The 26717-nt window shown below is 42.5% G+C and overlaps 1 protein-coding gene across 10 annotated transcripts in view; it reads left to right on the top strand.

Moving 5' to 3' along the window:
- The window catches only part of Fmnl2 (formin like 2), a 270315-nt gene extending 244011 nt beyond the window's left edge, over positions 1-26304 (top strand). The window contains exons 14-28 of one of the 10 annotated variants that reach the window (XM_040745349.1): positions 136-448; positions 1046-1252; positions 4769-4789; positions 7141-7265; positions 7912-8114; positions 9680-9914; positions 10770-10838; positions 10948-11028; positions 12303-12432; positions 14222-14385; positions 15210-15311; positions 18358-18456; positions 19300-19423; positions 21327-21455; positions 24411-26304. In XM_040745349.1, the coding sequence (XP_040601283.1) occupies positions 136-448; positions 1046-1252; positions 4769-4789; positions 7141-7265; positions 7912-8114; positions 9680-9914; positions 10770-10838; positions 10948-11028; positions 12303-12432; positions 14222-14385; positions 15210-15311; positions 18358-18456; positions 19300-19423; positions 21327-21418 (1965 nt within the window). In that variant the 3' untranslated portion in view covers positions 21419-21455; positions 24411-26304. Of the gene's footprint in view, positions 1-135; positions 449-1045; positions 1253-4768; positions 4790-7140; positions 7266-7911; positions 8115-9679; positions 9915-10769; positions 10839-10947; positions 11029-12302; positions 12433-14221; positions 14386-15209; positions 15312-18357; positions 18457-19299; positions 19424-21326; positions 21456-22972; positions 23067-24410 lie in introns of those variants that run through there. The other 9 variants (XM_040745348.1, XM_040745347.1, XM_040745351.1 and 6 more) reach the window with 9 other exon arrangements.
- Positions 26305-26717: the final 413 nt, after the last annotated feature.

Raw genomic sequence — 26717 nt, forward strand, 5'->3', positions numbered from 1 at the left:
CTGAATTTCAGAGATTTTTCCCAAATGTCGGAGTGCATGCTTTCTCTCCACCCATTCTCCTCAGTTGGTGTACCCAGTAGGTATAACTGGAACTGTCCTATGAAGTCAAAAACCTAACCAGGACCTCTTTTGCAGGAAATCTACAAAGATGCAAATACCCAAGTTCACACATTAAGAAAAATGGTCAAAGAAAAGGAAGAAGCCATTCAAAGACAGTCTACCCTGGAAAAAAAGATTCATGAACTGGAGAAACAAGGGACCATTAAAATTCAGAAGAAAGGGGATGGGGACATTGCCATACTGCCAGTTGTGGCCTCTGGCACATTGTCGGTGGGGTCAGAACTTGCAGTGGGTAACTATGTAGGATCAGTTACAGGGGCTACCTCCTCAGGACCCTCACTCCCTCCTCCCCCACCACTACCTCCATCGTCAGACGTGCCCGAAGCAGGTAAGATGTCTTTCGGGGAGGGTAGAGATTTACCTTCTTATGTCCTTTTACATATCTGAATGAGAAACGTTACATTTTGAGGAGCTGGATACATGGCTTAGTCGTTAAGAGTGTGCACTGCTCTTCTAGACAGCCGAGTTTACCTCAGCATCCATGCAGAGTGGCTTACCTCTACCTCCCAACTCCTGAGGATCTGTTGTTGCCTCTGCCCTCTGCAGGCACTGAACTTGTGTGTACGTATTCACACACATAGTGAGGACACAATAAGTTACAATAGACGTTTACATTGAGATTAAGGTTGTGAGTCTTTATGTCACTTACAATATTTCCCCATTCGTCGGTAAGGAAATGTTTATCATTTTAAGTGTTTTTTTTCAAGTACTTTATTATTTTTTTATTTTAACAGCTTATTATTGTTATATATGAGTGAGGTCTACTTGCGGGTGTTTGCCACGGGATGCTTGTAGAGCTCACAGGCCCCCTTTGTAGTTAGTAGTCATCCACTTTTGTGCGGGTTCCCAGGACCTGAGAAGCCGTGTCGCCAGTGCAATTTCTCATGCTTTTTATGTGCACATGACATTTTCTTCTTTTCTCTAGCGCAAAATGGACCAGCATCACCACCTATGTCACCTCCTCCTCCTCCTCCACCACCTCCACCCCCTCCTCCACCGCCCCCGCCCCCGCCCCTCCCCGGTCCTGCAGCTGAGACTGTGCCAGCTCCTCCTCTCCCACCCCCGCCTCCCTCTGCGCCCCCGCTGCCTGGGACTTCTTCACCCACAGTAGTCTTCAACTCAGGACTGGCAGGTGAGAGCACGGGATGGAAACAGAGGTACTTGTGTCAGAGATCCTGATTTCTCTCCCTCTGGAGAGCTAAAACTGCTCTTTCAGCAGCAATTAGATCTTTCTCATCCGTACACACCACATCCGTTACTGGACATTCCTGCTAATATAACCAGTGAAGGGGAGACTGTCAGACCTGAGAGGCACTGGCCTGTGGTCACACTCTTCCTTGAGGGAGTTCCGACCTCATCACCTGACCTTCATTGTTTTTACCTACAGTGGCCAGAGCTCTGAGTTAGGTGCTAATAGAGATGCTCTTTTCTGAGGTATCTGGAGTGTCCTCTGTAAAGGAGAACGTGGCGTTGTGAGTAAATGCCCATAGGGGCTTGCAGGCATGCCTTCTGAACATTTGTAGGCGTCAGTATTTGCTGGAAGTTTTTGTTTGATTGTTTGTTTCGTTTTTTGAGACAGAGTTTCTCTGTAGCTTGGACTCACTGTGTAGAGCAGGCTGACTTCAAATTCACAGAGATCTACCGCCTCTGCCTGCGGAGTGCTGGGATATACTAGAAGTTTTAAGCTTCAAAGGGAGGTGGTGCTGTTAGCAGTTTCTTTATGACTTGAAAAAGCTTCCAAGTAATCCATGTCCCCCTGTACACCAGGACATAAGGGTGGGTGTGCCTGCTGTACCAGAAATAAAGAGACAGAGGTGAGAGAGGAGAAGAGAATTGCCCCAAAGTCCTGAGATAAGTGACTGCTTTGGACCCTTGGAAATGGAATTTTACTCTTTAATATGAAGCTGTTTCAGTTAGAGTGTTGCTGAGTTTGGAGTTGTTCTGAGGTGGTTGTACCTGTGACAGTGGGCAGCACTGTGCTGAGGTTGCCACCCTGGGTAATGGGGCTCTCTCGGCTCTGAGCTGACTGTCCTTTGACACTGAGAACTACTTTGAGGTTGTCTTCCTTTGGTACTGGGTAGCTTTCTCTGTAATAATGAGTGTTTGGAGGTGGCTATCTCTGTGATACTAAGTAATTCCCCTGGGAAGTGGCTGTCCTTGTTGGGTGCCTGCTCTGAGGTTGCCACCTGCTGATTCCAGGCAGCTCTCCTCTTAAGCTGACTATATAACTGTCTTAGTTTGCTTTTGGTTATTGCTGTGATAAATACCATAACTAATGCTACTTGGGGAGGAAAGGGTTTATTTTAGCTTCCAGTTTATCATAGAGCCAAATTGGGGCAGGAACTGATGCAGAGGCTATGGAGAAATGATTCTTATTGGCTTGTTCCTCATGTATTGCTCAGTCTGCTTTCTTATATGAGGTCCTAGGGGTGCCACAGCTTACAGTGGACTGGGCTCTCTTCCATCAACCACTAATCAGCAAAATACCTCACGCCCCCCAGGTCAATCTGATGGAGACACTTTCTCAGTCTTCCAAGATGACTCTTAACTTATGTCAAGTTGACAAAAAATGGACCAATGCACTAACACTGTCTGAAGTTGCCACTTTGGATTACTAGGTAGCTGTGTTTTAAGGAGGCTAGCTGTCTCTATGACACTGGGTAGTGCTGCTCTGAGGTGGCTGTCCCTGGGATACTGGGCACTTTGCTCTGAGGTGGCTGTCCCTGGGATACTGGGTACCTTGCTCTGAGGTGGATGGCTGTCCCTGAGATGCTGGGACCACCTCCACCATTCTTGAACTCTCTCAGTTGCTTTGAGTCATTACCCTGACAGCCTCTAGTTCCAAGGCAGTGATGGTCTCAGAAGTATGCAAATCTAAATGACAGTCTTTAGCATAAAGATTTATTCTTTTCAATCCATCCAAGGGTGTGGCCAGGAGCTTTATCTGCCCCTGTCCACCCCACCCTGATAATTCTTCCAAATGACTGCAACCCTTTTAGCCTTGTATAAGTTCCCTAAAGCAGATTTGCCCGCCCCAGCTCTGATTCTCCTGCCACCCTGACATCTATAAAATTATCAAAGATACAAAGAAGATGCCCCTTCAGTTTCGTGGTAAATTTGTGGCTTATTCTTCCCCTTCAAGGTCTTCCCTGTTAATACTTTCTTCTAGAGCTTTTAGTGCCTCTGAAGAGGAGAGGTGGAGGACAGTCACCGTGGAACTGTTGGATTGTGAATGTAAATGACAACCCTCTTACCGTCTCTGGGTGTCTGTTCTGTTACCAGGCTGTTCTTGGTGACTGAATGTGGATGCCACTGTTGTCCTGTGCACCCGGGCCGCTCGTTAAGCTTTCCTTGTAGCCCTGGATGAGTATTCCCCGGGAGATGTGTCTACCATCCCTCACCCAGAGCTGCTGCTTCCTCCATTGCAAACGCTAACACATGCTTCAGCATCCGCTTGCATCCCCACGAGCTGAAGCAGAGTTCAGATACCGTGGCAGGGAAATGAGCTGTGGGCTGGGGCTGTAAATCCGAGGTAGCTTTCTTCTATAAGGCCGTGTCCCCCCTTCCCCTTTTTGTCTTAAGCCTTTGTCGCGATTTTATTTTTAAACTTTATTGACTCTGGAGTGTCTCGAATTTATGATGTAGAGCTCTGTGCTCAGTTTGTAACTGCTGCTCGAAGGATGCTCCCCAACACCCAGACATCTCCATTGTTCTTATGCCAAGTATAGTTCTATAGGTGGGATTGAAGAAGTCCTTTTTATGTCATAGTGTCTGTTAATGGTTACAGGATAGATCTTGTTTGATAAGATCGCAAAATCCTCCTAAGGGTTTAGTAACTTGGGATTAAGCATTTTCTGCAGGGCCTCCCATCTCCCTAATATTTATCCTTAATTTGGCTTTCAGTGCATAGTAATTGAGGCTAATTTTAAGTACTCTCATTTGTACAATGTTTTTTTTTTTTTTTCTGGAATCCAGAGGCCTGACAGAGTCAGGGTGTCTGTCTCAGGAGAACTAAGAGGTGGAGCTGGGCTGATATGCCCAGTACTTGTGGGAAAATCCCTGAGCCAGTAGGATACCCAGCCCTGTTCTAGGCAGAAGCAATCACGGCAGGGAATCAGGAGGAAGTCCCAGTAGAGCATCTGTAGTTGAGAAAACTCTTTGGATTTTATAAGGAACATTTTAGGAATGTGAAATACTGGCTTGAAGTGAAACACACGTCTTCAAGTCTAACCGAGCAGCCCGACTCCCTTTCCTGAGGCAGGCTATCTGAGGCAGGCTGCCTGGGCCGTTGGTGGCCTTTGCTCTATGATAGGGGGAAGTCCCCTCACCGTCCAGCTGGGGCTGATGCTATGTTAAGAACTTGTTTACAGCCTGTGGAATAGCCAGTTCGCTAGGGCTGTTTGGGACCATTTCAAGAAATACTTTGTTTTTTCTTTCTCCCAGAGAGGGGGAGAATACAGAAACATAAACAAACCCACAAAGTGAGTCTTCAAAGGCAGGGGAAGGAACTTTTGGCTTTGTGCTGCTGAAGTGTGTCCATGAAGCATGAAATTCTACGCTGAGTGTGTGAACTGCTGGGCCACTTGACTCTAACCGTATCTAATCTATATGTATTTTGTATTTTCTGCTCTTTCTGCTTCCACAAAAGATGGGCCAATCAAGCTTTTCTGTAGGTTGCTCCTCACCAAGCGTGTTGGGTATTTGCTGTGTGTTCTGTTGGTCACCCTGTGCTTTGACATCTCTCCACTCCATCCAACTTTGAGCCATTGCATTAAACATCGTGTCTCTAGGTAGTCTGGGTGTCGGCTGACTGTGACTCCAGGTTTCAGCTGAATCTGTAGCTCCTCCTTTAGGCCTGGATTCGCAGGCCGTGTTCCATTCCTTCCCTTTGAGAGAAGGAATGTTTCTTTTCTAACTCACTTTTCAGAGTCAGTATTAACCTTCCCACTCTAAGAGGACTGAACCCTAAGGAAATAAGGGGAAGAAGGGAAAAATGTTAGCTGTACCTTTCCAGAACGCTCCCAGTGTCTGTGGCTCACTGTGTGGAACAACCACCCATTTAAAGTCATTTTCTTTAGTTTGAGTCCTGGGGTCACAGTGTATGTCAACATCACCTGTAGACCCCTGCGGTCTACTGCACCCAATACCTAGCTAAAGTCAGAAAAACAAAATTTCCTTACTTGGATTAAAGAACTACCTCCCCTATCTTCTCTCTCCCTTAGTGCAACCCCCCAGCCCCCATACACACCCCCAATTAGAGAAAGCCTTTGTCTGTAGAAGACATTGGTTCTCCTGGGTAGCATAGACAAAAGAGTAAGTATGATCAGGAATCTAACACTGTTGATAATGGGGACAAGGGTGCCATGTTTAATGATAGAAAGCCTGTTTGGGCAAAAGCTGTGTCTCTGTGTTGCTGCATGCTTCTGTGTGGATTTATCTGATGACATTCCTTCTCTTTCTATGGCCTTTGTAACTCTGGAGGAATGAGAGGCACCATCCATCTCCCTTTTCAGTTAATGCCAATGGAGGCAGGTAGCCTGCCAAATAAAAGCTCGGGTGCTGGGCACCTTTGTTTCCTTCTGTCCTGAAGCATTGACTTTCTCTTCCCTTTCCTGATAATAATGGTAAATAGTGAGGCTCACATTGGGCAGGTGAACAGCTTGATGTATATTTATATGTATGTTAGGGTTAGGTTAGGGGTAGGAAAATACACACACACACACACACACACACACACACACACACAGAGAGAGAGAGAGAGAGAGAGAGAGAGAGAGAGAGAGAGAGAGAGAGAGAGAGAGCACTAAGTGGTTTGGGAAGCCTTGCTTATGATATATAATTAATACATAGACTTGTAGGCAGTTATCTTTATAGGCTCGTTTTTCTCAAAAATGAGAGGTGTTTGCATTCATTCCCCTTAGTCTGTAAATATTAGATCCATCCTCTCTGTTTCAATATATTAACCATTTCACTGACAATGTCTAGATAAAGATAGCTGACTCATCTAAAGGGGGTGAGGGAGCTGGAGAGATGGTTCAGTTGGTAAGATACTCACTGATCTTCCAAAGGTCCGGAATTCAGTTCCCAAAACCCACATGGCAGCTCACAATTGTCTGATGCCCCGTTCTGGTATGCAAGTGTACATACAGACAAAGTACCCATATACATCAAATACTGAAATAAATAAATCTTTAAAAGGGGAGAAGGAACTGCGGCATTCCTGAGGAGTCTATGATTTCTGTATACCCCTTCTGTCTTCTCTTCGCTGTTCTCTATTATAGGCAATTGATGGTTCCTAGTCTATTGGAAATGCCTCAGCAACCAGTGCAATCTCATTTCACAGTCACCCACAGAAATGTATTTTCCTGGCTGAAGATCATCCTTCATGATGGGATCTTCCTGGTGCTTTAGGCAGTCCTCTCTGCAGTTCCTGGTCATCCCTTAAGACTTATTTGTTGACATATATTCTAGGAACAACAGCTGAAGACGTCAAAATTTAGGATAGTATTTTCCCTCTGCTATATAATCACATTGTCTAATATTGTAACTAGAAAGCAATAGTTTACCGAGGAGGTAGTGGCACATGCCTTTAGTCTCAACACTTGTAAGGCAGAGGCAGGTAGATCTCAGTGAGTTTGAGGCCAGCCTGGTCTACAAAGTGAGTTCCAGGATAGCCAGGACTAATACACAGAGAAACCCTGTCTCTAAAAACAAAAACAGAAACCCCCACACAAACAAAAAAGAAAACAATAGCCTAATAGCCCCCAATAAAGCCAAATAAATTCACTCCCTAACTCCTAGATAGCTTTTATAATAGTCCAGTGTCAGGCAGCCAAATGGGGACCTTGAATGGCTCTGGCCAATGCCAGGTGCTTTCTATATTTCTATATATCACCTGGATACCTCTTGCCATCTTCCTCCAGTGTTAAAATGTCCATCTGCAAGGACTGTTGTCTGATTGTACCTGAAGCTTATGTGGTTCTAGATGGGACTTAATTTCATTATCTCTGACATCTCCAGCTGTGAAAATTAAGAAGCCGATCAAGACGAAGTTCAGAATGCCAGTATTTAACTGGGTTGCTCTCAAGCCCAATCAGATCAATGGCACAGTCTTCAATGAGATCGATGACGAGCGGATCCTAGAGGTATCTGTCTCTTTGGTTATAAACCAGAGATGCATACTGTGATGCAGGACGAAGGAGGCTGTCCTGTTTGCCCACAAGCATCACTAGCAGAGTTGTGATGTTTCTATACTCTAATGTGAAGAAGAAACAGATTTGTACTGTCAAAATTAACTGTTTTTTTGTCTAATTTAGACATGATTTTATAAGAAGGTTCTAAAACTATGTCTAAAATGTTAAGTTAGAATAATAGTTTTGAGTATTTTCAGTGTTGGCCACAAAATATATGTCTGACACAGCCCTGTCTTGTAACTTATAAGAACATGACAGCTTTTCTTGAATTATGCTGGTTAAGGACTCAATAATTGTGCTGACTGTCAGAGTTCATGGATTTAGCCTGTGGCAGATGTCTATGTAAACCAACTATTGAAAGCAACAGAATTGGATTGTTAGGATCAGAATTCTCTGATGTTCACTTCTGGCTATGTAACAGGATGTGATGGGCTACCCTGCCATAAACAGAAGTACATCAAGCCAGGCAGGGAGAAGCACTCAAGAGAATGGAAGGTCTTTGCTTAGAGAATGTCTAAATGATGAGGTATTTGCTAATGGGAATGACTTAATTTTAATGTATGATCCAGTTTGTCAATGTCATCCTTCTCCACCCTAGGATTTAAATGTGGACGAATTTGAGGAAATATTCAAAACAAAAGCCCAAGGTCCTGCCATTGATCTTTCATCAAGCAAGCAGAAAATAACACAGAAGGGATCAAGTAAAGTGACTCTGTTAGAAGCAAATAGAGCCAAAAACCTTGCCATAACTTTAAGGAAAGCTGGGAAGACTGCTGACGAGATATGTAAAGCTATTCACGTGTAAGTCTCTACTAAGTCTCTTCTAAGGAAGAGATAAGAGTACAAATCAGCAGATGATGGAAACAGTAAGGCATGATCTAAGTGCAAAGATGAAGGAATTCTTGGTACGCACACTTCACAGCTCCCCTTGTTCCTCGTTTGCTATTGCTCCTGAATGGAGATGGTAACACCAGAAGGTTACCAGGGGAGTGCCGTATCCATATGCCATTTGGCAGTTTAGAAGTTCTCAACCTACTGGTCACGGCCCCTTTGGGGGTCAGACCACCCTTTCACAAAGGTCACTCACCAGATAGCCTGATATCAGTTATTTACATAATGATTCATTACAGCACCAAAATTACAGTTAGGAAGTAGCAACAAAAATAATTTTATGGTTGAGGTCACCACAACATGAGGCATTGTATTAAAGGGTCGCAGCATTAGGAAGGTTGAGAACTACTGGTTTAGAAGAGCATTTGGCTTGGGACAGCATTTGTTTTCTCGGCTCTGTTTTTCTATAGAGACGCACAGTAGCACTCACATAAAAGGGAGGTGGAGCTGAGTGGAAACGAGGAACTTGAGGGAAGGGAGAGATGGCGGTTTTCTCTGGAGGATCTGGATAGCATCCAGATTTGCTGAATCCAAACTTGATGGCATCTTTGGAATCATACAGTTCAGTGTCAGCTGCAAATGTGATACAGATGCATGTTTTAACTGATGACAGCAGGAATGGGAATTCTTTTGCTTTTAGTACTTCCTGGTTGTCCTAAATAAGTCCTTTTCCTTTTTTTTTTAATTTATAAATTACACAGAAGGTACTGGGTTTGTTTATCTTCTAGGAAAATCTCCCCAGTCTTCTGGTATTACTGATGTTTCCAAAATTATGCTTTAGAGTTTGATATTTTATAATTCCTGACTGGTAAGCTTACCTAACTCAAAGGGATCATTTGCTCTGATTTTGTCTCTTTAACCAGGGTCATAATCTAATAGTCTTCTGCAATCTTTTCTGATTTCCAATATTGAAATATGGTGTGCAATCTGGGTTTTAATATCACATGCCTTGTTTGCCATACTAATGTGTGGGTAATTCCATTATTTTGCTGAACAAAGATTATCTGGAGAATAAAATAGGAACCACACAAACACTTATCCAAACCTGAGATTCCTTCAAATGATGTATGTACCTACATTAAATTATCTGTGTAGAATGGGAATTTGACTGAGTTTTATCTCCAGAGATAGCAAAGCAATGACAGAAACATCTTACAAAACTCACCAGATGTTCACAAAGTCTAGAGCCTGGTCCTTGGACTGCATTACCAGCCTGTGCTCCAGCCTTAATACCGCGTGCTGCTTTCTCCTCTTGACTGATTTCTAGCGGCCGTAGCTACCTGGAGCCCTAAGATAATATAACTTAAACCTGAGCATGGTCTGGGGTATCAGTTAGGGTAACTGGTGCCCAGCAGGGACCAACAGCAAGATAGCGCTTCAGCAGTCCAGCTGTCCGAACCAAGGCCTGTTGTCTTGGTGGTAGATGAGCTGGATTTGATGGGGGAAGAACACTGACCTGCTGGTGCTGATTTCAGGTTTGACTTGAAGACACTACCGGTCGACTTTGTTGAATGTTTGATGAGGTTCTTGCCAACTGAGAATGAGGTCAAAGTGCTCCGGCTCTATGAGAGAGAGAGAAAGCCCTTGGAGAACTTGTCGGACGAAGACCGCTTCATGATGCAGTTCAGTAAGATTGAGCGGCTCATGCAAAAGATGACCATCATGGCCTTCATTGGGAACTTTGCAGAGAGTATTCAGATGCTGACTCCTGTGAGTTGACCAGGGCAGGGCTACAAAAATATAGAGCCATTTATTGTTGTACATCTCTCTGAATTACACTCATCTAATATGGGTTCTAAAGAGTCCTTCTAGACCTTTAGAGATTACATTTGGGTTTAAGCTCTCATTTTCACAGTGTGAATCTAAATCTCTATATATGACTGTTCTGTCAAAAGAATATTGTTTTCTGTGATTATAAGTATGTTCTGCATTTCAAATAACGTAAGTACAGAGGACACTAAAAACCAGTTCCTTATTGGCAAGACTAGAAATGTGACTCTCTTTTCTAAAAACAGCTCTGTGTCTTTAGTGAGCAGCAATTCTAGAAATTTCCAGGAACACTGACTGTACTACCCGAGGATGGTTCTTCTTTGAGACTTTGCTGAAGTAGATTGTGGTGATGCACAAATAAATAGCAGTCAGCTATCTCATTCCCCATGTTAGTGTGGCTGAAACTTAGCGATGTCAGAAACGTCAAATTGTCCTCGGTTCCGTAGTTACTGCTCACAGTAGCATGTTTCTTTTGCGAACTTCTATAGAATCCTATATTGCTGCCCTTCCACAGCTTGGATATCTCTAGTGATTTAAAAGTATAAATTGTGTACGATTAGGGGTGGTTCACTGGAAACTGAATTATGCCAGAAGGGGCTGTTAGCTCCTACCTTGCAATCTTACTGGTTTGGCTAAAGATAAACAATTTCCTGCATTACTTGTTACTGTGAGTAGTTTGTGAGAAGAACATATGTAATGCTAGGGTTACCTAAGGCACAATTAGTTCTCAGTTCCCAGTGAGTTTGCCATTTTTAACAGTCTTTCCCATCTTTCCTTCTTCTGTTTGGAATCCAGCAACTTCATGCAATTATTGCAGCATCTGTTTCTATCAAGTCATCTCAAAAGCTCAAGAAAATTCTGGAGGCAAGTGCACTTTTCTTGTTACATTCATGGAGAGTCCACTTGCCAGCTGTCTTCCAGCACCTGGGATGCTCTCCCTGATGAATTCCGCTTTTCTCTCTTGCTTTTCCAGATCATCTTGGCCCTTGGAAACTACATGAATAGCAGCAAACGAGGAGCAGTTTATGGATTTAAACTTCAGAGCTTAGATCTGGTGTGTGAACTAAAAGAAATATGGGATCCTCAAAGGACATACAGCTGCAGAGATTAAGTTGTAGAGGGGGTCTCTTCCGGGGGTGGGGGGGAATGTTGGAGGAGAATGTTCTTAGTGCAGGAGGGTGAGTTGGTGTAAATTTTCTGAAACACTGTTTGACAGGAAGGACCAGATACTTCAGGCCTTTCACCCAGGATTGACATTTTCACGAATCTTTCCTTAGAGGCTGAATTATGAATACTGCATTTTATAGCAATAATCTCAAGTTCCAGTATGATGGAAAAGGACTAGGATAACAGTTAACAGTGAACTATCTAGTTTTGTAAACACTTGGAAAGACTTTTCAGACAAATAATTTTGCTTGGAAAATTAGAATATGGTTGCATGTATATTCTTTTTTTTTTGCATGTACAAAGTGCAGTCCTTTGCAAAGCCATCTTCCATGACATCCCCTTCAGACTCTGCAGATCTGTCTTTCAAGTCAAGGAAGAAATGGTTAATTGGTAGTGTCACATAGGTCATGATTTCACCCCGATGAATAGTGTCTGTGTAGGATTTGTCCCAGTCTCTTCAAGGATACCAGACATTTCAGATAGTCCGGTCTTTCTATAAAATTGTGTAATGTATGGATTTAACCTAAACATGTCCCTCTAGCTTTTAAATCATGTCTAGTTAACTTATAATTCCTAGTGCTATGTCATGATATACAGGCAATTGCTTCATGGCATTATGTATGAAATAATCACAAGAAAAGGTCAACATAGAGGCAGTTTCTTCCTCAACATTTTCTGTCTGAGGTTGGTAAAGTTCATGGATTCCGAATACCCGACAGAGAGCCAGCTGTATCTCTTTGAGATCATCAGAGCCAGGGAATAAGGGAGAACCTGCTGCCTCGGCTGTGCCAAGCACATCTGGGGGTCCACCTTTCACATCTGCTCTGGGTCTTCTTGAAGAGCGGTGATACCTGGGGTCCTTTCACACTGAGCTAAGGGGTGTGGCTGGATGGCAGATGCAGGCGTAGGGATAATTCTTATCAGGAAGATGAGGATCTGAAGAGTTCCTAGTCAGTGCCCTAGCATTCAGCACATACTCTGTCAAGACAGCCTCTGGCTCTTTAGGCACCAAAGGACTGGTTCTCCACAGGGATACATTGGATCTTGAGACTCCTGGGGATAGTTTTTGCCAACCTTTTCTGGAGTTCTACTGATTTTTTCTCTGGGCACTTGCACCTTGCTCTTGGACCTAACCCGCATCTCCTTATTTTTTTTTTTCAGCTCTTAGACACGAAGTCAACAGACCGCAAACAAACACTGTTGCACTATATATCAAATGTGGTAAAAGAAAAATATCAGCAAGTTACTCTATTTTATAATGAGCTTCATTATGTGGAAAAGGCTGCTGCAGGTACTTCCTTTCAGCTGTTAGCCTTACCTTGGGATGGTTAATATCATAGCTATGAGGGAGTCATTCCTGGCTGAAACACTCCTGAGAACCCACTGCAGGAGGCAGGGTCAGTACGTCAGCCCTCACGGGCTGAAATGTTGCAATGGTGCCACCCTTCTGAGCAGCTGAATGGAGGCTGGTGGGTGGTGTCTGTCAGCAGCTTTTCTCTAAGGATCCAGGGCTTTGAGATGTGCCTCCTCCATTCCCACCCATCACTCTTTTTGTCTTCTTGCTATTGGATTAGACAAGATGGTGAGCTGCAGAGTCTGAACCGCAGGAAGAAATGGCTACAAACAGGCTGGAACAGACATATCACAGGCTCACTTATGCAGCTAGCGGAGTGGAATGGTTTTCCTTTGTGTAAACTAAGGTTCTTAAGTATGATTCCTTCCAATTAAGAAAACCAAGTAGCAAGACTTCTAAGTAGTAGCACAGATGGTTTGGCCTGGAAATTTTCCTTTGATAAAAGCCTGTGAGAAAAATACAGACCGATACGCTCACTGGTGCCCAGGCTATTGACACATGCTCTTAATGTAGTCAGGTAGGACTGCCCGTTGCTTAGCAGCACGTTTGAGTACTTCCTCTGCATGTGGCACTGTCAGAAGTATTATGGGATCAAACTGGGGGTGCCCTGAGAATTAAACAGTTCAGGTCTGAAATCCGTCCATGGGCAGAGCTGAATAACAGGCAAAGCAGAACTGGGACCAACTCATACGAACTGGGCTCATAAGAGTTAAGGAGAGTGCCTGCTCTGCGTGGTGGCAGTATTTCAAGCTTCACCCCAAATTCTTTGAAACAAGAAGGGCTTAACAAAAAGCTAAGGTTGCCTTAGGTCTTCGTGGTCTATACAACTAAAGATCAGCAGGTAAAATTCTGCCCCCTGCTGGAAAGTTACAGGCAAGCAAAAGCATCCAGAGTAAGAGGGTAGAAAAAAGCCTTGTGCCTATTTGAACCTACAACTAAACTAATAGGCTAGATGTGGATCTGAGTCGTGAGACTCATCATGGCAGACCACAGAACCTCTTTATGTTGCTCTTCCTCATTGGCAAAGTATGCTACTAGAACAGTAGGATTAGTGCATTTGAAGAATTTAGTGTAGTATTTGATAGTGGCTTTTCATGAATTATTCAGGTTGTGCCCAAACTCTGAACCCCCAAATCACCAAGAGACCTGATTTGATGCAAAAGCAGTCTTTAATTTTATGAGTTATCTCGGTTCCGCAGTCCATCCTACACAGGGTGAAGCAGGCAGGACCAGGAGGGACCATGGGCAACAGTGGGGCAGGGAATATATTGAGTTAGCACAAGGGGAGTGTCTGGGGTCCACAACAGTCTCAGGATTGGTGCACTTCCATGGTTAGGCAACTTATCCTGAGTTGATTGGTCAGCAGCAGCTATAGAAAGGTTGCTATGCCTAGACCCCACCCAGGGTAGTTGCTATGCTCTGTATTCCAGAGCCCGCCAGCTAACTTCTGTTTGGTTCCTTGCTACATGGAGGGTATAGGTTGGGAGCTCAGCACATGTTGCTGAGTCAGGAGCCTTTGTCTTGCTGGCTCTTTTCTGTCATGGCTGCCAAAGCAAGAGGTTGGGTGAGGGCCTGGCTCCTTCAATTCATAATAAAGGCTATATGTGACTAAAGCAGGGCACTAGTTATAAGGGTCCTGAGCAAGCCTTACAGTACTGAGAACTTGGCTTAGCAGCAAGATTCCTCTCCCTAGAAGTTTCCTGATGTGTTGTTTTCTCTCCTTCAGTCTCCCTTGAAAATGTTCTGTTGGATGTCAGGGAGCTGCAGAGGGGAATGGATTTAACCAAGAGGGAGTATACCATGCATGACCACAACACGCTGCTGAAAGACTTCATCCTGCACAACGAGGGGAAGCTGAAGAAGCTGCAGGATGATGCTAGGATTGCTCAGGTAGCTGAGAGAGCGAACACCTTCAGACCACCTGAGGCACAGGCTCTGCGCTGGGAGAGTAATGCTGCGTTTTTCTAGCATCACTGGGTCAATTGCTAAGGCAGTTAATGTTTGGTTTTCCCCCTGTTGGTGCTGTTCTGTAGAAGCTCTCTCTGTCCCTTCCCTTTTGTTCCTGAATTCCTTCTAGTGCAGGTCTGTTTGTATTCAGTTCTGTAACATGTCAGGCCTGGGCTCCAAAGCAATGTCTCTGGAGTATAAGGTTTCTGTAGGTCTTAGACTTCATACTGGTCTGTCACTCCAGGGACCTCTGATATACAAGCAAACCTAGTACAGTTCATGTTCTAGAGCGGGAGGTGGAGTGCTGGGGAACTGGAGGCAGATAGTGATAGCTCTGGCTTAGGCTGTAGTGGATCACAAAAGAGACTTTGTGTGTGTGTGTGTGGCGGGGGCATTTGCAAGGAGTATGAATGAAAGCATTGGGATTTAGAGCCAGGGCTGCTTCCAAGATCCTTCCTGACTTTGTGGTTTAAGGAGTTTAGTCTTGAGTATAGGAAACTCATGGAAGAAATAGTGCTTGTGTGTGTGTGTGTGTGTGTGTGTGTGTGTGTGTGTGTGTGTGTGCGCGCGCGTGTAAAAGGGATGTTGGTGGAGTTAGAGAAGAAACAGATCTTAGAGAAAAGTTTCTTTGCCCGACCATTGTACTTTAGTTAAGTTAAGGTGTTATAGAGAATTCCATGGGGCACAGAAACAATAAGGCACACAGACATCTTTCCAGTCCTGGTAGTGGTATCAATGTGATTCAAGAAAAATTTGCTCCTTTTCAGGATGCCTTTGATGATGTGGTGAAGTATTTTGGTGAAAACCCCAAGACAACACCACCCTCTGTGTTCTTCCCTGTCTTTGTTCGGTTTGTGAAAGCTTACAAGGTAAGTAGGAGAGCACCCATAATCTTTTTGTCCACTTGTCCACCAGGTGCCCTCCTCCAGAAATGTCTGGCTCCTCTGCAGAGGCCTCTTTGGCCTTGGGCAGCAGATCCAAGGGACCACTCTCTGCCCTGCTGATGCTGAGAGCTTTTTTAGGATCCTCAGACTGTGATGGTTCATTTTTCCATGGAGCCATGCCTGGCCCTCAGCAAGAAAGACAAGGCAATTGGCTACCTGCTTGGGGCAAGGGAGATGCTCCACTAGCCCTGCTGCCATTCTTGACTGTTGACCCATACAAGCAAGGTGAAGGGCATAGAAAATCCTCACCGACATGGAGTTGTTTGATGGGCCAAGTGGTCCAGGGCATGTCAGTAGCACTGAGGTCAGGGAGCTCCTACGTATTGTTTATAGACCTGATTGAATGGTGAGACTTCTTAAACTAGCATTCACTATTATGGAAGGAAGGATGGTGCTGTACAGGACTGCAGCTTTTGCTTTTTTAGTCTGGACACATCTTTGGACATGATCCATGATGTTGAAAACCATGTGACTAAAAGAAAAATTGTTTCCAAAGATTTTTCCTTTGGGGAAAGAATAACAAGACGACTTTGGAAACATTTAGCACCTAGGAAGCCCTGTGGTCTTTTAGTGCCTGTGGGGTTTGGTTCTGGCAGTTTGGTGATACCTGCTTCTGATGATATTCAGCTCCTTCACATAAAATGACACAGTACTTATTTTTATAGAACTTGCACATATCTCTGTACATTTTTCTCTCTAAATTAGTTGTAACATATCCACCAATTATACTAGTTTCTTTTCTGTTGTTGTGACAAAACATCACGACCAAGGTGATTTATAAGAGTTTAATTGTCCTTATTGTTCCAGAGTTTATGCTGGCAGAGAGAAGGCAAGGTGGCAGGAGGCTGGGTATACAAGCCAAGAGGCACAGAGCACACTGGGAATGGTCTTTAGAAACCTCAAAGTCCAGTGACACACCTCCTCCAACAAGGCCACTTCTCCTAATCCTTCTGTGTTGGTCTGAATAAGATGGGCCCCTGTGGGCTCCTGTATTTATATGCTTGATCAGTGGCTAACTAAGCTGTCTGGAAAGAATTAGGAGGTGGGACCTTGACGGAGGAGGAGTCACTGGCGGCTGGCTTTGAGGTTTCCAAAGCCCACACTTTTTTCTCTGCCTGTGCATCAGACACTTGTCTGTGCGCCACCATGCTCACCATAAACAAACTGGATTAAACCTCTGAAGCTGTAAACTCCCACGTAAATGCTTTCTTTTGTGAATTGCTTTGGGCATATTGTCTCTTCACATCAACAAAACAGTGACTAAGATGCTTCCCAAAAGGTTTCACGAACTAGGGACTAAGTACTGAGACCTATGAGCCTATGTGGTACATTCTCATTCAATCTACTATGCCAGTACTATGCAAATAATGGAAATATAATTTAGGAAAGGAGAAAAATGTTGTCATTGTTTAGTAAAGATAATATTTTAATACGTATATGATTAAACTCATAGATGTGGAGTCCACAGATATTGAGAACTATCAATCAACCCTGGAGTTTTTTGTGTTTAACATTGGTTATGTTGGTTGAGTTTGTTTGTTTGTTTTTTTGGAGACAGGGTTTCTCATTGTAACTTTGGAGCCTGTCCTGGAACTCACTCTGTAGACCAGGCTGGCATTGAACATCCGCCTATCTCTGCTTCCCAAGTGTTGGGATTAAAGGCATGTGTCACCACAGAGTATTTTTATAAAAACGAGTAGAGGCTAATTAATTCTGGGCCTATTACTCTAAGATTAAAGCATTTAGTTACTTCCTTTAGTCATAGCCAATATAGCGGCCCTGTCATAAGCTGAGGGTGCACAAGGCATGGGATGGGAGGAGGGCCACTGTCTTCCAGCTGATGGTAACTAGTACTCTGTAGTGGGCTGGGCGTAGCCATGCTAATGAGCTGTAGAGATATCCTGGGAAGCCTCTGTGAGGTGCTATAATCACATTTCTTTACATGAAAATTTCTATGCCTAAGGTCAGAAGAGAAATCATATGTAAAAATTATAAAACCACCTGGGAAGCTCTGGGATTGCTCTCCAAGGTTTCACTTGGGACATGTATGGAACAGAGGCAAAAAGAAGCTGGCTCTGTCCTCAGTGATCTTTGGGATATTGTGGTCAAGCTTGTTTACAAGTATGCTCCTCTGCCTTACTGTTTATCCTTGCAATCATTGTAATGGATAGAGATGCCTGGTGGTGACCATGGTGCAATATTGGGAATTAAGTGATACTGAGAAGTTAATACACTGACCTTTTTTTCTCCTTCCTATGAGCCAAAAGGAAATGTAACAAAAGCAACAGACATATGTACACATATATAAAAGTCAAAGAATAAATAAAATTTCATTTTAAAGGAGGGAAATAGACATCAAAATGCAAACCTACTGACAGAATGGAACTTGTCAATTATACTCAATCCCTAAACCAAACAGACAACTTTCCATCAGTTTATGGCTCCATAGAAGTCTCTTGAGCAGGGACAATGTCAAGAGAGTCCCCAGAGAGCAGAGTCCATTCCTTCTTTTTCTAAGCTATCAGATCAACATTCTGACTCATTTGGAGAGTTGTCGGGAGAAGCCAAGAATCCTGTTGTGGGATGGCCCTTTTGCAAGTGTAAGTCCCAGAAAATGGAGGTTTTCTCCAGCAAAAGAGGGGAATCTTAGATCCTGCTCTGAGAGAAGCTGTTATTAGGTGGGCAGATTCTGGAAGAAATTGAGGCTCACTTGAAAATCATTTATTTGTACAGGTCAAGGAAGATGAGGGACGCTCCTGTAGTTAAGGTGTAGATCAGATGAAACTATGAAGACTTGTCATATCCAGACAGTGAAACAGAATTGGAGTAGAATGTGGTCATGGAGGATCCTCTCTTTCACTTCAGTTCCCAAACCACTATGGAGTTTTCAGATGGCTTCAAAAAAACCTTAACTGTCAACATTTTCATTTATGCAATTTTCAATCTTTATTTTAAAATTGTATTTCCCCAGCAAGCAGAAGAGGAAAATGAGCTGAGGAAAAAGCAAGAACAAGCTCTCATGGAAAAACTGTTGGAGCAAGAAGCATTGATGGAGCAACAGGACCCAAAGGTAAGAAGTGTGTGCTTCCGAGATGGGCCTGAATGAAACACAAGTATGGGCTGACTTGTACTCTCGAGATCCTGACTCTCGAGATGCCTTCCGCTGGCATGTGGACATTTTTTCCCCTTCCGTTATTTGTTCAACTACTTCTAAAATAAAAGGTCAAGAATTTAGTTGTATAGTCAGAGAAGCCACACAACATTTCTGATAATCAGGGTCTTGAACCAGGAAAGGCTCCATAGTGTCCATAGGTACTGACCTTCACCAATGGTGAAACTGCTAGGTTTGGAAGGAAGCATTTCATGGAGACTGGCAGGCTTTTGCTGCAAGGTTTGAGCTGCAAGGTTACTATTATCAGCTATCTCTGTGGCCACAGAAGCTAGCCTATACCAAACTGAGGAGAGGACTCAGTCAACAAGAACTTACCTTGCAAGTATCAGGACTTAAGTTTTATCTCCAGCACCCATAAATGCTGGGCATGGTGGTGGATGCTTGTAATCCAAAGCTCTGGAGGTATAGACAACTGGATAGAGCTGGTTGGCCAGCCAGTCTATCCTACTTGGTGAGCTCCAGGTCAGTGAAACTCTTGTCTCAAAAAGCAAGGTAGGTATCACCCTTCGACACACATGCATACCCTTTACATTGCTGTCTAGTTAGGTTTTGTGTGTTCATAGCTTTAATTTTTTGTTGTCTTCCCAGAAACTTCCTAAATTTTTGGCATTGAAGCAGAATGTTGGCATGGTGGTGAATGTAATGTTGGCTCTGGCTGTTCAATGTAAAAAAGCTCGGGCTTTGAGTTTTCTTAAAGTCCAGATAGGTATTGGTGTCATCAGTCTCTGCTTTTCTTCTCAGTCTCCTTCCCATAAATCAAAGAGGCAGCAGCAAGAGTTAATTGCAGAATTAAGAAGGCGACAAGTTAAAGATAACAGACACGTATATGAGGGAAAAGATGGCGCCATTGAAGACATTATCACAGGTAAAGGGTATTTCGTCTTTGTGGTCTGTAGTGATCACACTGCCTCACAGGAGTGGGAACACATACAGATATTGCAGTACCTTTTGTCAACAGTTGGCAAGCTTTTTAGCTGGGTTAATGAGATTTAGAATTATCAGCAATATGTAAACTAGGGTTTGAAGTACATTTCTATTGCTTGCTGTCCAACACCCTGAACAATCTTGACCCTTCTGTACCTGTGGGACCCTAAGTCTTCTTCCTAACAGTTTCCCCTTGGCTTTGTCATCCTTTGGCATTTTCTACCTTGTGGTCACTCCTACATGCTTGCTTAATAGGAATACTGCAGGAGAACTCATTCTCTGTACTAACAGCCAATGCAGGTTTCTCTGGCATGCTTTTTTTAAAAAAAAAAAAAAACATGTTTACTCATTCAAAGTAGCAAAGCCAACAGGAAATTGTATTCTCATTTGGATGAATCCATAGGGTTCTAGCTCAGAACTGGGGAATGATATCAGTTAGTTTCATGTTTTCTGCTTGAATCAGTTCTCTAGGGTTTCATACTGCCTCTTACTGGCCAGGATACTTAGGCCACTGGTCTGTTTAGCAGTGGCAGTAAGTGACTTGTCTTCAGTGTCATTTGCACATGAATTACTGTTTATCAGCTAAGATACTTAAAGCATTTTGCTCATATATGGTGAGGTTTGTGGAATATGTTAAAGGATAGACGTCGTATGTCCAGGTGTTCCTCATGCATCTCAACAGGAAGCCATGGTGAATCTTGTTACTTGTATATGCTAGTGCCCCTATTCTCCTCCTCAGGATCCAATCCCTGGGCCTTTTTCAGGCATTCCCATAACCGAAACTTCATTATAAAACAAAGTAAAAAACTAAACAATTCCTTAATATTAAATGTGTAGTTATTATTCCCAAACTCTACTTTTTAAAAAATGTAATTGCCTGAATTTTCTTGTAGCTTACTAAGCATTGTGAATAGGGATGTCAAGTTTTTTTAAACCGCAGAATTTTTTGACCATCTTAGACACAGGGAAGTAGATATGTAGACTAGACTTGAAGTCAATAAAGAATTCCTTGCTTGTTATTAAAGCAGGGTAAATGAAGGACTAGTGTAAATGGCAATCTGTTCTCAGTGTGCACATGGACTTGTGTCAGCATGCACTATGCAGTCGTTTGCAGAATGCCCTTTGTGGGGCATTTCCCTGTCTCCTCTATGGAGGACTAGCAATGTTCTCAGTGTGCACATGGACTTGTGTCAGCATGCACTATGCAGTCGTTTGCAGAGTGCCCTTTGTGGGGCATTTCCCTGTCTCCTCTATGGAGGACTAGCAATGGATGTCTATCAGAATGCCCTTTGTGGGGCATTTCCCTGTCTCCTCTATGGAGGACTAGCAATGGATGTCTATCAGAATGCCCTTTGTGGGGCATTTCCCTGTCTCCTCTATGGAGGACTAGCAACGGATGTCCACCAAGGGAAAGACCTGAGTGCCACAGCAAGTTTAACTCCAGACTCGGAAAGCATCCAAGTTTGCACAGTAAGAACTCAAGACATGGGCTGCCTTTAGTGCCACCCACCTGTAATCCTAATACTTAGGGGGTTGCAGGATGGAAGATGAGGAGACCAAGGTCATCCCGCCTCGAAAACCAACAAGAACCAAAATGTCCTCCACCTTACTTAAAAAATAGATGAGATATCTGATATTTGTCTATTATCTTAGAATAGTTTTTCCTTGGACCATTTTTAACTTCCAACTCCCCACCCTCCAAGTCACAGATTTCCTTCTAGACTTTAACTGGATGGAATACATATTGCCTTCTCTCTTCTTTCCTCTTACACTAACCATGTACTAATGCAGAAGACCCTGGCGTTTTACTCTCATTTGTTGTCTGGCTATTATTCTCAATGCAGTGCTGAAGACTGTGCCCTTTACTGCTCGCACGGCCAAGCGTGGGTCTCGGTTTTTCTGCGAACCTGCTCTCACTGAGGAATACCATTACTAAACTATTGCTCTTTGTCACCTGATATTAAAAGGTTGCTGTAGGTTTTTTTTAAACGTCTTATTCTACCCCAAACCCCTGTGTCTTAGGACCAACTATGTTAGCATGGAATGCCATCTGCTTCATTTTACACTTTGTGTTGTCTTCATGTTGCATGGTTTTGTATTTGTCATTACTGTATACTCACTGCCACTTTCAGTACATGTGTGTAACCACATTCCTGCAATGATATGGATGTGGGTGACAGTTAATAGAAGCACTTTCTGGGGGCTAATATCAGTAACTACTAAGGCCAATCAATGTTTACAGATAACACCTTTCTGCATAACCCTTGTGCTGAGCTAACATGGCACTAAAACCATGTACTGTCAAGTGCTCAGGAAATGAACGGGGCAGGGAGCAATGAGGTGGCCCCATGGGGACAGTGCCTGCCACAAAGCCTGTGACTAAGGTCGAGCCCCAGTACCTACACGAGGAAAGGAAAGGAGATTCGGGCAAATTGTCCTCTCACTTCCACACCTGAACCACAGCACATGATGCCCCCCCAAACTTAATAAAATCATCCATACTATGTATGAAAATGAGAAAAATTCTAAAGTTGCATTTACACAAGGCCCTATATCAAACATAACTGCAAATTAGGCCTTTCCCAGGTGTCTTGTATAGTCCTAGGTGTGCCAGAACTCAATGAGCTTTACACTGGGGGAAAAACACCAGCAATTCATGACTTTGCAACTCTGCCCTGGGCAGGTGACTTCTATTTACTGTCATGCCCTATTTCAGCCATCTGCAGCAATTAAGACTAAAGAGCTCCTCACTGTCTTCCTTATATCCTTCATTGGTAACTCTGTTCCATGTCAAATCAGAGTATTTCTTTGCGATGAGGTCACAGCTAGACCTGCTTGTTAGGGGAGTGGCAGCAGATAGTACATTCACCACTGGAAAAGCATTTCTCATAGCACTTGGAAACTGGAGAGGTATGTAAGATTTGCCCAAGTACTTTCCTGAGCTTAGTGTTTATTTTAAAAAGGAATAAGCATATGTCTATGCATAGTTGCTTACAAAAGAGACAACATAGTACCAATTGTCAATAGCCACTGACTGTCTCCTACGTGAAGACTGACATGGATGGCTGTCTCCTGTGCTGAGATTGACATGGAACTGGGTTATGTGTTTTGTGGTGCAACTCTTCTGTGAATTGTATTTGCTAGGCGTGCTTCTCTTTGAATCGAAACTTGCCGCTGTCACTGCCTGCTCTGCAGTGTACTTTCCCACCAGTGCTCATTAACAGGCTGAGAACTGTCATCTGCTTGGCTGTTTGCTGCTGGACTGTCTATCCTTCTGGGGCCAATCTTCAAAGCAGCTTGAAACCGGGTTATCAGGGCTGGGTAGGAAGACACCCCTCCTTCCCTTGGTTTACCTAACACAACCTATAGAAAAGCCCATGCCCTCTGTTAGCTAACATGCTCAGCAATGTTAAGCACTAAGTTGAGTTGCTTTCTGTTTTCATCCCATTTTTACTTAACCATCATTTTGTGTTTTTTGTTTTCTGTTTAGCCTTAAAGAAGAATAATATCACTAAATTTCCAAATGTTCACTCGAGGGTAAGGATTTCTTCTAGCACACCGGTGGTGGAGGATACACAGAGCTGGCAAGCATCACTTTTTACTTAGCTTCCTCCTTTCTATATGCAGTTCAGTGGTTTTTATTTATGGTGAAGGGTAATACTGGTGAGAATCTGACCAGTCTTTGTGCCTCACGTTAACGTGTGGCTTTTTCACATAGATGGCTTTCCCATTCTTTTATGATGGCTTAGCAAAATAGTTGATTGTACTTGCTTCTCTTAATCCTCTTTTTGGCCAAGTTAGTCAGTTAACTCTGGTTTTATCTGGATGGGTACAGTGGGTATTGGCCAGGGAAGATGATAGACAGATTTTGAAAGACTAAGGATTTTGCAAACAATTGATCTGAGGATCTCCAACCAGAGTAACTATGTACCTATGTTTTGGTTACAATGGAGAGGAATAGGGGAAGGGCCACAATTTGCAGTGATCTAGGAGCAAGAAGTTAACAAGCCTGCTGGAACAAACCCAAGAGGATAAGTCTGTCTTACTGAATGAACTTCTTTGATTTTGCCTTGTAGTAATGTTCACCAAGTATTGGTTTCTGTGTAAACTATCAACTTAAATATTAGATGCCTACTTTAAAAGAGTTTACATTTTTTTGTGAATGTAGAATGTTGTCTATCAATTTGCCCTTTAGTTTTTATTACAAAACTTGCTTTTTGTCACATCTTAACTCCATCAAAAGACTGTACATGCTAGACTCTGACTTATTCATGAAAGCATGCCTTCATACTAAGAGTACTCACCTAAAATTCATGTTACTTCATTTCATCCCACTAAAGTAATGCCTCCTTCAACTAGAACACACAAGTTTGACTTACTCCTTCACAACTTTCTTTTTAAATGCCAAGCATTCTGCCTTGCATTAGCAATAGACTTGCTCTAGGGCCCGTTTTCCCTGCTGATTGGAGCACAAACACAATAGGTGGCAGGAAAGACTTAGTGAGGGAATGAGGTATTACTTCCAATTCATAGAAAGCTGTCCTCAGCTACTGAAAGAAGTGCAAACAACAGAACCTTTTCCTGCAGTTTTTCCTGGCTTATTCTTGTTAAAACTACAAAGTCAAATGTTTGTTTTGTGAGTTTTGCAGTAAAATCATTGTAATCATTTTAATATTTAAGATTCTCAAGAAAAACAGCATTGAGAAAAATTTTGAAATACTTCAAATCTCAGAATCCTACCAGTATTACATCTTATTTTAATTGTAAATCTAAAGGCAAATAAATGTCTTTGGTTGAATGCTCAATGGGTTTGAAGGGCCCATTAGTTGACTCTCCACAAGCTGCTTTGACTGGCTGCCAACTGGCCTTTGTCTTGCTAAGACATACTTGAGGTTACTGGCTTTTAAATGGCATTTTCCTCTTTACAGATCTTAGAAACCAACCATATAGACGAGCCGATGCGGTGAGACGAAGTGTGAGGCGGCGAATTGATGATCAGAACTTGCGTTCTATTAATGGTGCAGAAATAACAATGTGACCTGGAGACTAGTCTTCATGAGAGGGTGCACGTGAAACTGCCGTGTGAACTTTTTGTGCTACCATTTAGCTGCAGCCTTCAATACAGAAAAATTTCCTTAAGGGCTCAGATTTAGTAAACGCATAGGAATTTAAAAATGTGTTCTCCTTTTAACCCCTGTTAACAAGTGCCTAAAATTGGAAGTAACTTGCTCAGATTAATCAAAGCAATAGAATTTGACTTAAGTCTTTTTACATCAGTATTCTACTCAGTTTTTTAACCAAAATGTAAATCTCATATTAAATTCATTATTTGCCATTGTGACTGTCCCTTATGGCCCACCCTGGTTTCTTGGCAATTTGTAAATAACTGGGATGTATCTACTATGGACTTCCTTTGCTGAGAAGTCTTCTAAGAAATTGTTTGCTCGAGCCATATTCTTCAACTGTATTTTTAAGGACTTGTAACAAGGGAGAAAGAAACTAGCACAGGATAATGTCTTTCTGTAATTAAGCCCCAGCAAAATACAAGATGCAACTACAGTGCCACTGGAAGTCAGACAGTCTCATGTTGTTTCTGTGCAAGGGTACCATGCACAAAGGCATTCACCTGTATGACTGCAAAATGGCATAAAAGATTGTATAAGACTTAACTGCAGAAACTGTTCTTAAGCTAGAGGCAGCTTTTAATAACATAAATATATTTGTTATTTAGCACTAAAATTAATTACCATTATGGGTCAGTCCTTAGAATAGAAATTGGTGCCTTGTTAGTCAGGGAGAACTTACCACAAGCTCTATCAGTAAGCATTCAAGATTACATGTGGTAGTGTAATGTTGGAACTTGGCCTTATTCTCTTCTGACAATCGAAGGGTCTTTTTCTTTCCTTTTGTAAACTGAAGTATACTGATACAGTTGACATTAAGTTATCAAGGCTGAATTGCTTCTGTATTTCTCACTTATGAGAATTTCCAGTTAGATTGGAGAAAATTAACATTTAAAGTTTAAATTATATTGATAGGGTTAAATGGTTAAGTCACTTATTTTTACTTCCTCACTGACAAGGCATTTTGATCCATTTCAGTCAAAGGCTGGACTGAAGCTAAATTTTCACTTCTCATCATATTCTACTTCTGGCTTACCTTGTTGGTACATCAGTATATTAACTGTAAAAATTATTGTATAGTATTTAACCACTGAATGTGTTCATGTTTACCCCTTGGTGAAGGTCCCCTTTTTTCATGGATGTGTAGTTATATGATCTTTTAAAATGTACAGATATTTTGCTATAAGATTGGTGCAGTTTTTTATGGTTTTTACACTTCTTTAATTCCCTGGGTAATCCTGTAAATATTGTTTAAAAATGCTCATCAGCCTATGCTACACAATCGGAATGTTACTTTAACTTATAGTTTTTTTTAAAAATATATATATTTAACTACGAGGACAGTTTAAGAGTCAGTTACCACCTTTCACAGTAGTAGACCTATTCACAGATCCCTTTTAAACTGCCACCCGCTGGCACATTCATAAATGTATGTTTAAAAAGAACATGCCAAGATTGTTGTCTTTTTGTTGAGTCAGCATCGGACATTTAATCAAACAAATCAGCTATTTTCCAAAGGTGTGTATTTGCTTAAAAAATTTCACTTCCCAGAACACAAACAGACAGTAATGTTGGCATATTCTTTTGTTTATTAATGGTCCTGCTTCTTAGCAATATTAGAAATGTTTTATAAAAGCAATTCATGTTACTTTTCTGGTCTTTTCATGCCATTTGAGCAAATAAACTATTTACACTACTATTCTGTCATATGCTGTAATCCTTTAATAATTTATGGTTATTTTACACACTTTAAAAGACAGCTTATTGTTTGAGAACCCAAAGGTAGAAAAGTTGCTTCCCCATGTGCTTTATAACTTAAAAAAAAAAAGTTGTATGCATGTCCAAGCTGAGAACATAGCCTCTCCTGCCTCACATATTCGGTGGTCAAAGGAACCTGGCTTAACCATACAACTCATTTAGATTATTTTCTGACCTTAACTATAGCAATAAAGTTCAAAGGAAGATTTGGTTATATTTAGTGGTTTTTATTTGTTGGGATCCAACACAGACCCTTGCATATGCTAGGTTCTACTACCAACTAACTCAGAAATTAAGTAAGCTTTCACCCAGTGTTCATGCAAAAACACACACACAAGTCAATTTAATGCCCTA

The sequence above is a fragment of the Mesocricetus auratus genome, unplaced genomic scaffold (assembly GCF_017639785.1).
Source record: "Mesocricetus auratus isolate SY011 unplaced genomic scaffold, BCM_Maur_2.0 Super-Scaffold_100004, whole genome shotgun sequence".
In the NCBI taxonomy this organism is placed as follows: domain Eukaryota; kingdom Metazoa; phylum Chordata; class Mammalia; order Rodentia; family Cricetidae; genus Mesocricetus; species Mesocricetus auratus.